Source organism: Trichechus manatus, unplaced genomic scaffold, assembly GCF_000243295.1.
Source record: "Trichechus manatus latirostris isolate Lorelei unplaced genomic scaffold, TriManLat1.0 scaffold00005, whole genome shotgun sequence".
Lineage (NCBI taxonomy): Eukaryota > Metazoa > Chordata > Mammalia > Sirenia > Trichechidae > Trichechus > Trichechus manatus.
This window is the reverse complement of record NW_004443941.1, coordinates 24,474,564-24,489,342: the sequence shown is the minus strand read 5'-3', so window position 1 is coordinate 24,489,342 and position 14,779 is coordinate 24,474,564. Positions and strand designations below refer to the sequence as shown.

General features: G+C 41.2%; 1 protein-coding gene across 1 annotated transcript in view; it reads left to right on the top strand.

Moving 5' to 3' along the window:
* ARHGEF33 (Rho guanine nucleotide exchange factor 33) overlaps positions 1–14,779 on the top strand; it is a 69,808-nt gene that overhangs the window by 38,914 nt on the left and 16,115 nt on the right. Inside the window, exons 9-13 of the mRNA XM_004369539.2 lie at positions 8,263–8,395; positions 10,111–10,194; positions 11,487–11,570; positions 13,273–13,421; positions 14,427–14,591. Coding sequence (XP_004369596.1) covers positions 8,263–8,395; positions 10,111–10,194; positions 11,487–11,570; positions 13,273–13,421; positions 14,427–14,591 — 615 coding nt within the window. The remainder of the gene's footprint in view (positions 1–8,262; positions 8,396–10,110; positions 10,195–11,486; positions 11,571–13,272; positions 13,422–14,426; positions 14,592–14,779) is intronic.

Below are 14,779 nucleotides of genomic sequence, written 5' to 3'. Positions count from 1 at the left end.
AACATACAGGAAAATCACACAGTACCAGCAATCATGGCCTAGCCAAATTGATACACACATTTTTTGGGGGACATAATTCAAACCATGACAGCATGTGTGTCAGAGTAGAACTGTGCTCCATAGGGTTTTCAATGGCTGATTTTTCAGTAGATAGACCTTTCTTCCCAGATGCTTCTGGGTAGATTTGAACTTCTAACCTTTCTGTTAGCAGCCAAATATATGAACCATTTGCACCAGCCAGGGACTCATAAATGGGAAATAAATGCTACAACAAGAGAGGCATTGCTTTCTGTGTTGCCATCTGCATGTACCCATAGAATCTCCGGTCTTAGGAGGTACAAGAAATGGATGTGGTGGAGGTCTGAAGCACTAAGTGGCCATTAGACAAATGATACAGGGCTGATATAACTTTGGAGTTAGACTTTTCTTATTATTTGTTCAGGTGATTTCATATGAAAAACCAAACCAAGCCCATTGCCATCAAGTCAATTCCAACTCATAGCAACCCTATAGGACAGAATAGAACCGCACCATAGGGTTTCCAAAGCTGTAAATCTTTACGGAGGCAGACTGCCACATCTTTCGCCCTCAGATGGACTGGTGGGTTCGAACCGCTGAACTGTCAGCAGCCAAGCTCTTAACCACTGCACCACCAGATTTTTTCTTACTATTTGCTCAGGTGATTCCATAGTTCCGGATAATGCGTGAGGGTGTGTGTGTGTGCGCGTAAGCACTCACGTGTTTTGTGGAGCAGTGTTTCCAGAGCATCTGCAATGTATTGTAGTAGCATGCTAACTATTCATAGTCTTTAAATTTTCTGTTTCCCTCTCTGTTGGGAGAAAGCAGAAAGGAGGAAAGTGTGATTTGGTGAAAATGACTAATGTAATGAAGATGTAATAATCCTGATTAACTGAGGAAAAGACTAATCCAAATGAATGGAAAATCTGGTTTATGGACTATTAGTGGACAAATATAGCATTACTACTTAAAATATTCTATCAGGTAATATACATTAATGGTTCATAAATCATGACTCTATCTAGAGAAGCCCCTCATTATACTCTCCTGCTCCTTACCAACCCCCTGCCCCATTACCTGGCTTTGCAGCTACCAGCAAGAAATCAGTCACCAAAACACACTGCTCTTCATATCTAAATGACTGAGGTGAGGAAATATTCCCTGAGAAACCCACAAGTGGCTTGATTATTTTCAAGAATTATTTTACTATAAAACTGAGGTAAACAAAATATAAAACAACAAAGAACAGAAGAGATAATGTGGCACAGCCTGGGTTCTAGACCGGGCTGTCAGTGGCCACCCAGATTCATGCTGGTCCTTCCTTCCCCATCCAGCCACTTGATCCCCCCTTCTGGATCCCAATCCTGCTTGTCCTACCCTCCCAGCTGCCTCAGGCAAGTCTCTATGGGTCTAGCTATCTTGCTGTTGCCAAAGTCCTGCTCAGTTTACAGTACCAGATCTAAAGGTGTGGCTGTGCTTCTACATCAAACAGTCTAAGCCAGCAGCGTCTCTTCCTAGTCTCTGAAAATTTGGAGAGGAGGGAGAGGGTGGGAGAGAGAACGAGACTTGTTTCCTCTGGAACACAGTAACCAAACCCTGGGTTAGGAACTTCATTTATTCTTTCATTAAATTTTCACAAAAGCCCTGTGAATCCTACCTTACAGATGCAGAACCCAAGGCCCAGAAACGTTTGAAGTCACATAGCCAATTAGTGCCAGAATTCCAAACCAGGCCTGCCTGACCCTGTGATTTGTGCTCTTTCCACTTCACATGCTCCTCAAAGATACCACCTTGACTAACAGCAATATATCAAGTCTTTCAGATAGCCAGAAGCAGACGTTCTGTCTCTATTTCAAAATTCAGACTTCCTTTTTGAATAGCCCATAATTTCTTACTTTGGATCTCAGCTGAATTGTCAAGTAGGAAAGCTAGATATGAACTTAGCTCACTAAATAGGCAAGCCCCCATTTTAGTTATTGTAAAAATATAGATAACACATTTGCAATTCAACATTTTTCACGAGTATAATTCTGTGACACCAATTACATCAATCATGTTGCAGAACCATCACCAATATCCATTGCCAAATTTTCCATCACCATAAGCAGAAACTTAATGCTTTCTTCTCCTCTCCCTCCCACCCCCTGGTAACCGCTAAAAAACTCTCATCTCTCTACGTTTGCCTATTCTAGTATTTCATAGTAATGAGATTGTACAATATTTGTCCTTTTGTGATTGACTTGCTTCACTCAGCATAATATTTTCAAGGTCCATCCATGTTGTAGCATGTATCAGGACTTCATTTCTCTTTATGGCTGAGTAATATTCCATTGCATGCATATATCACGCTTTGTTTAACTATTCATCTGTCGATGGACATTTGAGTTTTTTCTACATTTTGATCATTGTGAATAGTGCTGCAATGAACATTGGTGTACATGTGTCTGTTTGTGTCACTGCTTTCAAGTCTCTTGGGTTTACACCTACGAGTGGAATTACTAGGTCATAAGGTAGCTGTAAGGAGCCCTGGTGGCTCAGTGGTTAAGTGCTCTGCCATTAACCAAAAGGTCAGTTGTTTGAACCTACCAGCTGCTCTGCGGCAGAAAGATGTGGCAGTCTGCTTCTGTAAAGGTTATAGCCTTAGAAACTATATGGGGCAGTTCTCTGTTCTACAGGAGCACTCTGAGTCGGAATAGACTTGATGGCACACAACAACAACAACAAGGTAGCTATATGTTTAACTTTTTGAGGAACTGCCAAAGTTTTCTACAGCGGCTGTACCATTTTGCGTTCCCACCACCAATGGATGAGAGTTCTGATTTCTCCACATCCTCGCCAACAAGACAAGCCCTTTTCTAATCGCTGTCACTTCCTACTTCTCTAGGCTGTTCTCTCATGAGAACTGACGAAGGAGTGAACATTTTCCCAAATCCTATGAGACTGAAAAATTAAAACTGTCATAGAATCCTCAATGAAAGTAACATAATAGTTATTTCATCATATCCATAATAAACTGTTTATATTGTTATTTGCTAAACTAACTCTCTTTGTTGTCATAGACCAAGTATAGAAAATCGAATTTAATTTGAATATTAGTCTTTTTTTAAATTTTATTGTGGTGGAAATATATATAGCAAAATGCACACCATCTCAACAGTGTCTATGTGTACAATTCAGTGACGTTGATTACATTCTTCAGGTTGAGGAACCATTCTAGTTATCCTTTTCCAAATCATTCCACCACCATTAACAAAACCTCAATGCCCCCTAAGCATAAACTCTCCCTTCTGCCCTCCCTCCTACCCCTGATAACCACTAATAATCTTTGGTTTCTATATATTTGCTTACTTCATATAAGTGAGGTCATACAATATTTGTCTTTTGTGACTGATTTTGCTCAGAATTATGTTTTCAAGGTTCATCCATATTGTGGCATGCATCAGGATTTTGTTTCTCTTTAGGGCTGAGTAATATTCCATTGTATGTATATACCACATTTCATTTATTCGTTCATCTATTAATGGATATTTAGGTTGTTTCCACTTTTTGGCTATTGTGGAAAGTGCTGCAATGAACACTGGAGTACTTGAACATTACTCTGAATTAGTACTAAATATGAAGTCCCTGGTTCTGAACTTTGCAATATTGCCATTTTTCTACCCTAAGGTTAGATTTTTCATTTTTCTCCTTTACTCACTACGTGTCTTTTTTCTAAACTTTTCTAAAATCTCTGTGTATACTTTAAATAGACCAATGGAATGAAATATGGAGCAAAATGAGAGTATTCCTTTTCTCTGTTGGCATTTTTCCCCATGCTGTTCTGTTGTTAGGTGTGTCGAATCAATTCCGACTCATAGCAACCCTGTGTACAACAGAATGAAACACCGCCCAGTCCTGTGCCATCCTCACAATCATTGCTATGTTTGAGCCCATTGTTGCAGCAACTGTGTCAATCCATCTTATCAAGGGTCTTCCTCTTTTTCACTGACCCTCTACCTTACCAAGCAAAGTACATGAGAAAAAATCTCGCCATCCTCACTTCCAAAGAGCACTCTGTCTGTACTTCTTCAAAGACAGACTTATTCGTTCTTCTGCCAGTCCATGGTGTTTTGAATTTTCTTCGCCAACACCATAATTCAGAGACATCAATTCTTCTTTGGTCTTCCTTATTCATTGTCCAGATTTCACGTGTATATGAGGCGATTGAAAACACCATGGCTTGGGTCAGGTGCACCTTAGTCCTCAAACTGACTTCTTTGCTTTTCAACACTTTAAAGAGGTCTTTTGCAGCAGATTTGCCCAGTGCAACACATTATTTGATTTCTTGACTGCTACTTCCATGGGCATTGATTGAAGATCCAAGTAAAATGAAATCCTCAACAATGTCAATATTTCTCCATTTATCATAATGTTGCTTATTGGTCCAGTTGTGAGGATTTTTTATTTTCTTTATGTTTAGGTGTCATCCATACTGAAGGTTATAGTCTTTGATCTTCATCAGTAAGTGCTTCAAATCCTCTTTGCTTTCAGCAAGCAAGGTTGTATCATCTGCATATCAAAGATTGTTAATAAATCTTCCACCAATCCTGATGCCATGTTCTGTTTCAAATAGCACAGCTTCTCAGAATATCTGCTCAGCATACAGATTGAATAAGTATGATGAAAGCATACAACTGAGCACCTCCAGTGCTGCATCTATTTGTTGAAACATCTCAATTAGTATTCAGTCAATTCCTGGAGCCTTGTTTTTCCACAATGCCTTCAGTGAAGCTTGGACTTCTTCCTTCAATACCATCAGTTCTTGATCATATGCTACCTTCTGAAATGGTTGAATGATGACCAATTCTTTTTGGTACAGTGACTCTGTGTACTCCTTCCATATCCTTTTGATGCTTCCTGCATCATTCAATATTTTGCCCATAGAATCCTTCAATATTGTAACTCGAGGCTTGAATTTTTCTCTTCAGTACTTTCAGCTTGAGAAATGTCAAGTGTGTTCTTCCCTTTTGGCTTTCTAACTCCAGCTCTTTGCACATTTCATTATAATACTTTACTTTGTTTTCTCGAGCCACCCTTTGAAATCTTCTGTTCAGGTCTTTTACTTCCTCATTTCTTCCATTTGCTTTGGCTACTGTATGTTCAAGAGCAAGTTTCAGAGTGTCTTCTAACATCCATTTTGTTCTTTTCTTTCTTTCCTGTCTCTTTAATAACCTTGTGCTTTCTTCATGTATGATGTCCTTCCACATCACTCGTCTGGTCTTCGGTTGTTAGTGTTCAATGCATCAAATCTGTTCTTGAGATGGGAAAACAATAAATGTTTTCTCAAGACTTCAGCCTTTTTTTCCCTGTTAGAAAGTAATCTAGGAATGAAAATAATACCCACTGCACCTACAACTTGACATTCAAACCTGAGGTTGCCACATCTTCTCAAACCTATAAAATAATCCCTTAGGTTTTTCCCTAGAGAGAAGCAAAGTGCACCAGAGCCTCCATAGCCTGTTCCAAGCCAGCCCTGCACCTGACTGAAAGGGCTGGAAGCTGCAGGGGCATAGGCTGCCAGCTGAGGCCTGGGTGGAACTTATGGGCTGTTGCTCATTTGTTGGAGTATAAAAAGTTGGAGTTTTTCTTTGTTTCAGGTCTGATTCACTCAGACAGAGCCCTCAACCTCAGGATCAAATGGTCCTGTCTGAACACCCGCTGGGGAGGGCCAATGATCAGCTGGATAGGATTCCCTAACAAAACAGCCTCATAAGCTAAACTCTCAGCCTGAAGTCCATCAACAAACTCTGTACCACAGATCACCACCAGGTGGCACATGCTAGATTATCGATGCCCATCAAATATGGTTACATTCTGTTGCCGAAGAGAGGGAGTAATTTTGGCCTAATGGGTGACTGGCAAGAGCTAAGTTATTAATCTGAAATTATAACTGGATTTTCCTTGATTGCTTTTAGTTTATTTCTCCCACTGTTTAAGTACTGTATTGTGGAAGCCGAAATAACTTTGAAAGCTTTAGAGAGAATAAGCTATTCATGTTGCCATAATTTCACCCCTACTAAGGAAGAAATAGCAAAGAAGCTGAGCACTTAATACTACTGTATTCATGAAAAAGAGTCTGCTTCTGGGAATCAGATCCGGCTCTAGGCAAAACAGTGAAATAAGTGTGTCTGTACTTGCCCTCTCTCCCTCTGCTCTCCATCCACATTCCTCCCTGATTTGAAATCGTATCCTTGCTAAATTAAACAAAAAAAATTGAAAGCCTGTTTTCAACACTTAGTACAGCTCCATCATAGGTCGTTGCTCTTCATGTAACTTCCATGCTTTCAAGATACGTGATGGAAGTATTAGCCTTCTCTGACTGCATCCTGAAATCTCAAACAGTTACCCCAATGGATAGTCCAGGAGGACACTGGTAACAGTTCTCCAACTCTGCAAGTACCCTGGTCTCAGCAAGCAGAAGGCAGCTTTCTAGATAGAAAGGATGGAGGGCATAGAAAGAAAAGAAAAAGAAAAAAGATTATCCCAGACATATTACATAACCTGTACTGGACAACTCATCACAAAGTTAGATCTCACCACGGAGCTCTAACATCTTTCAGTATTGCACCAGAAATATTACCCAAAGTCATTTATAGCTGGATGGGGAAAAATCTTTCACAGCTAAATCTTTTGCTCGTATGCTTATGATCAACTGTGCTTTCCTCCATCAGGTTTGTGGTCTGCTCCCCATCAGAGTGTTTCCTAGCCACCCCTCTGAATTTCCCTCTGATCTGGGCAGGGATTGCTCAGCTCTTCCAAGCCCACAGCTCTCTCCATGAGAGCTCAGATCAGAAGGCCTCTCGTCTTGTGTTTCCGTATCTGCTGACCTTGCATACCGACAACACAGGAGGTGAAGGGAATGGGAGATGGGAGTGGAAGGAATCCTCGTATTTTCTCACAGGGGGCTGGGTACCATATTCGGAGTGTGTGGGAGGGTGTCCTCTCTGAACTACAGCCACAGGGAGACTTTGCTTTGCTTGGGGATGGGTTGAAAAAACTTTCTCCTAATCCGGTGTCCCTACTGTTCTGGGCTGGCAAAGCACTCCAGTTTTCCCCTAATTTGCTCTCATTATACCCTGGGGTAATATCCAAATAAGTTAGGCTCTCAGTGACAAGCAAGCCATCACATTCATCTTTGGTGAAGCTGTGGTCTTGAAAGCACAATGGGACCTACCTCCAATTCCCCTAAGTCACCACATTAGAGCTCAAATCCTTGTTGTAGCCCAGCAAAGCTCCATTTTCCCTTGTTTCTTCCATCCTCATTCTGATAAGTGGAGCCCTGGTGGCACAGTGGTTAAGAGCTCAGCGGTTAACCAAAACGTTGGCAGTTCGAATTCACCAGCTGCTCCTTGGAAACACTATGGGGCAGTTATACTCTGTCCTATAGGGTCACTATCAGTGGGAATTGACACAACAATTTCAGTTTGGTTTGATTCGTTTTGATGTCTCTGGCCACTCCCCCCATCTCCACCCACTACTTCCCTTCCCTCTCCCACAACCCTCTTTCTAACCCTCCTCTCCAGCGCTCCTTTCTCTGACTGCTCTCTTCTGAAAAAAATAAGGCACATTGAGAGATGAAGAAGGGGACTTGAGGGTAGGAATGGTATTCTGTGAAACTCCAGGGAGTAGCAGGCGAGGCTTGGCCTGTGACCTTCCCAGGCAAGACACTGCCCTTGCCCGGGACTCCTCTTAGAAGCTGAAGGAAAGGGGAGGAGGGATACTCCCACGCCCCCAGTCCCTGAGCTTTAGAAATAGAATTCCCTGCTAACCTAAGTAGCAGTCTCCCACCCAGCAGCTAAGAGCGACCAAGTGCTACCACAGTGCTGTCGTCTACTACACTAACTAGATTATTCGCACATCAAGTGGGAATAGCTCTCAAACATTGAAAAAGAATCCCCTTAGAATTTTCCTGAGTGTCATATAAATGAGAGTGGGCCAGGTTAGTTTTAAAAGATCATTCAGGTGATGTACTCTTTGTTAGTTCAAGAGACATTTGTACAGGAACCAACAGTCAAAGGGTCTTTTATAGTCTGAAAATATGTTCTGTGAGGTCTATGATAACCAACTTCTTCTTTTAAATGTAATTGTAGACTATGACAGGGTATTTTGGTTGACTGGTAAAATGAGACCTGCTGCATATATTTTTGTAGGGTCTTTTGTTCTCTACACCTGGTTTGTGCGATTCTATCTCTATTCTGTTTCAAGCCTCTTCCCTGGCTCTTTACGGTACCTTGTCCAGCAGCACCTGGATTTGCTTCATGCACTGCAGGAAAGGATCCTGAAGTGGCCACGCCAAGGAGTCCTCGGAGATTTATTCCTTAAATTAACAAACGATGAGGTAAGTTTTTTTGTTTTGTTTTTTAAATCCTCCATAAGCTTGAATTATGTGGATCTGTCTGTCACTTTTCTGCTTAGTGGAGAATTTAGAATCAGTGAATTTCAGAGCTGGAGGAACTGCAGAGATCTAGTTGAACCTCTTCATTTTATAGATAATGGTAAGGTCCAGAGAGATGAAAAGACTACTGAAATCACCTGGCTAGCTAGTTAGTTGTAGATCTGCCACTAGAACCCAAGTCTTCTAATTTCCGGTTCATCGCTTTCCACTGTACTGTACTGCCCCCAGAGTCCCTGGGTGGTGCAAAAGTTAAGGTGCTCAGATGCTAACAGAAAATGTTAGAGGTTCGAGTCCAACCAGAGGTTCCTTGGAAGAAAAGCCTGGTGATCTAATTCTGGAAAATCAACCACTGAAAACCCTGTGGAGCACAGTTCTACTCTGACACACATGGGGTTGCCATGAGTCAGAATCAACTGTATGGCAAATGGAAAAAGAAGATACTGCTCCCACTGAATATATGTGTGTGTTTGTGTGTGTGTATGAGTGTGTGTATATATACATATATATAAAATTAATATATGGAGGTTTGTATATATGTGTGTATTTTCACACACAATTTTCATTCCTTAGAGATCTTTAAAAATGTAATGGGCAGCTATTGAATGTTTTTATTTTCACTTACTTGGAGAAAGGGTGCTACATTTTGAAATCTCTATAATGTTCTACACTAGAAAATATGATCCAGGCCAAAAGTTACAAACTCTAATGACTACAGAGCCAGACAGTGACAAAAATGAATGAGGTGAGCTGAATGGAATACAATATATACAATATGGACTGAAGAAGTGCACTGAGTGGAGCACATGTACTTTTCTACACGAAATTGCTGCTCAGCTTTATCCAGTTATGTAGGAAAGGAGGACTAGAGTGGCCAGATCTTCTGATATTTTAAGACAAGCTAGAAAGCTAGAATTTTATATGACATCTTCTTATTTTTAAAATACTGTGAGCCAGTTAAAATTGATGTGCAAGCCAGATTTTGTCTGTAATCAACCTCTGTATATCAACGATTCTCAACTGTGGGTAACAATACAAAGTTTATGAATTATTTACTTAAATAAATTAAAGTGGCTTTAATGTTATCCTTCTAGTGTCACTTTTATTCATTTGTACTCAGTATGATTTCTTACGCTGAGAATTGTTATGCCTATGGCAATATATGTGGAAGCTGGGAATTGTTTTCTTGAGGGGATACTGCATAGGTAAATATGTCTTATCTTGGTGGAAAAAGTTGAGAGCCACTGGTCTAGACAATATGAGGCAGGTTGGGCAAAGTTCCCCATTTGGGTGTAGATGACTAAAATTAACAGGAATTACAAAAACAAAATATGTATTTTTATCATTTAATAATTTAAAAATACCTTTTCAACTTACACAAACCCCCCTCACCTTTGTTTATCGTTTTTCTTTCTCTCATTAAAACAGAGCTATCAAGTTTTGGTTCCAACTCCATAGGGATGTTTACATTATACATAAAAAGATTTTTTAAAAAGATGAATTTAAAAAACCCCAAAAGGTATTAATAAACATATTAAAAGAATGGTTAAAATAATCTCTGCGAAGTACTCCTTTTTGATCTACGTGGCTCTATGAAAATATGAGCTGTTATCGTTCCTGTTTCCAGGTTCTTACAATGCATTTTTGTGTTTGTTTTCAAGAATAATTTCCTGGATTACTATGTTGCCTACCTGAGGGACCTGCCTGAATGCATCTCTTTGGTCCATGTTGTTGTTCTGAAGGAGGTGAGTTAACTATATGTGTGCTACGCTTCGTTTACAGGTGTACCTACATGATGCTGCCCATCTACTCAGTAAGTACAGCATATGCACTTTAGCTGTTTTCCAGGCTGGGGGATGTTTTGAACAGATCCGCTGACACCCCTATCTGGGGTTAGAGGAGCCCACTAAAGGATTAGTGCCATTATTTTTGTCTTTGCCCTACCTTCCCGGCTCTCTTCCAATGGAATGGAACAACACACAAATTAATCAGGTGTCCTCAGCAGAGATCTCCAGAATGCAGCTCCCATGCTCTATATGGTTCCTTTCAAGCTCAGAAGATTTGAATTTGAATGTTAAACTCAGTTCATCCTGTGCCTGTCAGTTAATAAGACCATAAAGTAGCTCTAGTCACGTTGTTTAAGTCAAGTTACTACAGTGGTATACTAGGTGCTCAATAAACACACATAAATGTATAACAACTCTAGTTATTTTAGATTAATAGGAAAAATGTCAGAAGCCCTAAAGCTGAGAGTTAATAAAGTTTCACAAGAGGTGAACAGCTTTGTCTTATTAACTTTTTACTTCAACCCTCAACATCACTTCCAATCGAGTACATGCCTACCACATCTTGTTGTTGTTATTGGTTGTCGTTGAGTTGATTCTGACTCATGGCGACCCCTTGTGTGCAGAGTAGAACTGCCCTATAGGGTTTTCAAGTCTGTGATGTTTAGGAAGCAGATCACCAGGTCTGTCTTCCAGGGCACCTCTAGGTGGGTTTGAACCGCCAACCTTTTGGCTAATAGCCAAGGACTTAACCATTTGTGACACCCAGGGACTCCCTAGCACATGTTAGCACTCAGCAAATATTTGGGAAACGAAGAGAAGAGAAGGGACATTTTTTCTGCTGCCAGACCAGCTGACCAGTTTCTACTCCCACGCCCTTCCCCACTCTCATGAGGCTCCAAGGACTCTTAACGTCTATTGTGAAAGCCACTGTAATGATTACTTGCTGGAGAACCTTATGAAGTCTTTCAACTCAGCTGTGATTTATTGAGTGCACACTTCAGTCTAGCACTGTGCTAAGTTGTGGTGGATAGAGCGGTTAGTTTGGAAAGTTGGGTGGGCCTGGCTGGGAAGAGTTGTCTCCTTGGGCATGTCGCTGAACATGTGGCCTCTCCGATGGGAGATCGATGCTGCTTGACAACCTAGAGGAAGAAAATGCTCTGTTAGTAAAGCCTTCCTACTCTCCTGGGACTGACTTTGGGGCTCTGAGTTGGAGGGACGCTGAGGCCTGATTCCACCTTTATTTCGTTCAGGGTGATGAAGAGATTAAATCTGACATCTACACACTGTTTTTTCACATAGTCCAGCGCATCCCTGAATACCTGATACATCTGCAGGTAAGCATGGCCGGGCAAGCCACCAAACTGATTCTCATGCTAAACAATTGTTTTTAGCTTCCAACTAAGGAACATTGTAAAGGGTCAAGGAATCATTAATCTTTCAACTAAGGAACATTGTAAAGGGTCAAGGAATCACTAATCTTTCCAAGAAATGTTTAAATGGTTTAGATCATTATGATTACCCCATCCCCACCCTGTGGCATGAGTTAAAATTTCTACATCTGGAAAATTTTATTTTGGCTCTTGATGCCTGCCTTTAAAGTTCTTTCTTCATTTACCAGCAATCTCCACCTCTGCTGATCCAGGAAATTTCTCTAGCAGTTCCTGCTAGATTTTGAGCATCTTAGCCCCTCCTACCTTGGTTCTGCAGTCACCTAAATGCCCCCCCTAGCATCTAGGAAATGTCTTGCTAACCTGCCCACTTAATTGCCACACAGGCTGCTTTCTTTTGGCTTGGGTCCAAGGGTCTATCAAGCATTGCTCATGTCTTACACCACAGAGGAAGCGTGAAGAATCTAATTAGCTAACTTCTTCATACCATTTTTCCACAGGGCTTGTAATGTTCTGGAGAAAGTAGAGTTGAGAAAGAGGTTCACCAATCCCCTTGCCCACCACTCCTCCTCTCACCAGCCACTTGTTCTGGTTTAATTACTGACTGATCTTCCTTAGTCATTCAGTGAAAGCATCTTAGAAATGCTTGGGACCAATCTCACATTGAAGTAGCCAACTATCAATACTAAAAATACTTTCAATTGTATATGGCTTCAGATTTTAAAAGTATTTTTCACGTTTATTTTATTTAGTCCTTTCAACAATCCCATGAAGTCGGTGTCATAACTGACAGTTTTAAGATGAGGAAATGGAGGGTCAAAGAGGTTAAGTAACTTGCCCAAGTTAACACACATAGTAGGTAACAAAACTAGGACAAAACCCCAGGTCTTGCAAGTATGAGAGTATGGTAAATAAGAGTCCTGGTTGTACAGTCTGACTTGAGTTTAAATTCTGACTCCACTACTCATTAAATGTGTGAACTGATAAAGATGATGTAACTTTTCTGCTCTTCAATTTCTGTATTTGTTAAGTGAAGGTAATAATTGTACCTATCTAATAAGTACAATTGTAAAAATTCAGTGAGATAATATATGTAAAGGGCTTAGTACCTGGCAATAGGAAATGCTCTATAAATGTTAATTTTCCCAAATCCAAGTCCAGTGCTTGCTCTACTACAGCTTAGTAGGCAATGTAATAGGAGGGACCACCAGGCCAGGCCTGATTATAACATCTCCCCACCAACCTGCCTCAATACCTGATGTTCTCACCACTGCTCTGACTCCTTTGGGTTAAGGCATTGTTTATAGACAGCAATTGTTAGAATGCCTCCATTACGACAGAGATCTAATTAGTAGAATCTTCTAAAATTTTTAGATGGAAGTATCTAATGTTCCATCTGATGTTGTCGTTATTGAGTTATTCAACTCAAACATGGACAATAATGACTATTATTTTCTCTTGGTATGATGAACAAAGAGAGCAGCAAGTTTGACATTTCAGCTAATATTTAGATGCGCCGTATGCATTGTTAGTTGTACTGATTAAATGGCTATAAAACTCTCACGATAGATTAAAGCAAGGTGCAGAAGAGACAAAACAAATTTTCCATCTAATTATGCAATGCTGCTTCCTTTTTTCCTCCATCCAGAATGTCCTGAAGTTCACGGAGCAGGAACACCCTGACTATTACCTACTTCTGGTGTGTGTTCAGCGCCTCCGAGTATTCATCTCACACTATACCCTGCTGTTTCAATGCAATGAGGATTTGCTTATTCAGAAACGGAAAAAGCTCAAGAAGTAAGGTTCTGATGTCACAGTGCGGAAGGTCAATCAAAGGCTTCTGAGAACAGGGATGTAGACCAGTCAGTCTAGGTGTCTGTCATAGTAACAACATTGTGTGTTAAGTAGCTGAAATGCAGTGACGGGGGCGGGGGGATAGGAGAGCAGAGAGAGTGGGAGGGGAGAGAGGTGGCCAGGCCTGCTACTGAAGGGAGGTACCTGCTACTTGGTGTAAGTTATTTTAGGAAAATAAGCACTTTCACTCTAATGCCTATGCAGACCCCTCTTATCCCATGTTGCTGACCCTTCAAAAATAGTTCAGTTTCTTTAAACTTGCCAGATTCAAAATTGCAGTTCACAGGCCAGAATGTGGTTTCATTAATGCGATACATATTTACTGAGCAACTATTGTGTGCTAGGCACTGTCTAGGCATTGAATGAATATACCACAATGACCAAAACAGACAATAGTCACATGGAGTTTATTTTCTAGAGCTGGACAGTCAGCGAATAAATAAATAAGATGGTGATAAGCTTTATGGATAAAAATAAAGCAAATTAAGTGAGGGAGACTGAACAGATTTCATACTAGAAACAAACAGGAGGGGCTGATTAGGGAAAACCTGGGCCTCAGAGTGAACAGAAGTGGCTCATAGCAGACCTAAAGGCCTGGGTTTCGTTCAACCTCTTCCCAACTCAACTGGATGAAAACATAATCATTTCTGTGGGTGCTTCTGTCCAGAAAAAGACGCTATCTCCCAAGCCACGGCTTCTCTAGTGCAGATATCTCTCCATGCCACCCCCAAGCTCATTTCAGTTAGTTAATCAGCCTCCCTTCCCCTGCCCAGCAGCCAGCTGGCATCCTATTGTGTAGGCGACCTGGTGAAAGCGGGCCCTGGAGAGGGACCCTCAGGGCTGAACTTTATCTGAGAAACATTGTCTATCTGTCTTGGCATAATCTATGTGTTTAAAGAGCCAATTTCCTACTATACATCTTGAGAATTATTGCCTTCATTCTGTTAGGTCATCCATGGCAAAGCTGTACAAAGGATTGGCTTCCCAGTGTGCAAGTGCCGGGCAAGATGCTTCCCCCACTACAGGCCCTGAGGCTGTCCGTGACAGTGGGATCCACTCAGAAGAGATGCTGCAACCCTACCCTTCTGCTCCCAGTTCTGGCCCTGCTGTCATGTAAGCACCTGCTGATGTGGGAAAGTTAATGGCAATGTCCTATGGTCCCAGGCAGTCTGTGTGGGGTAGCAGGATAGCCTGGATCAAGACTTTATGAAGCAGCCATGAAGAAAGCACTAGTGATAAGGGGCAGGCTTAAGGCTGGAGGTTGCTCCCAACAGTTTTACCACACACAACTACTCTCCACC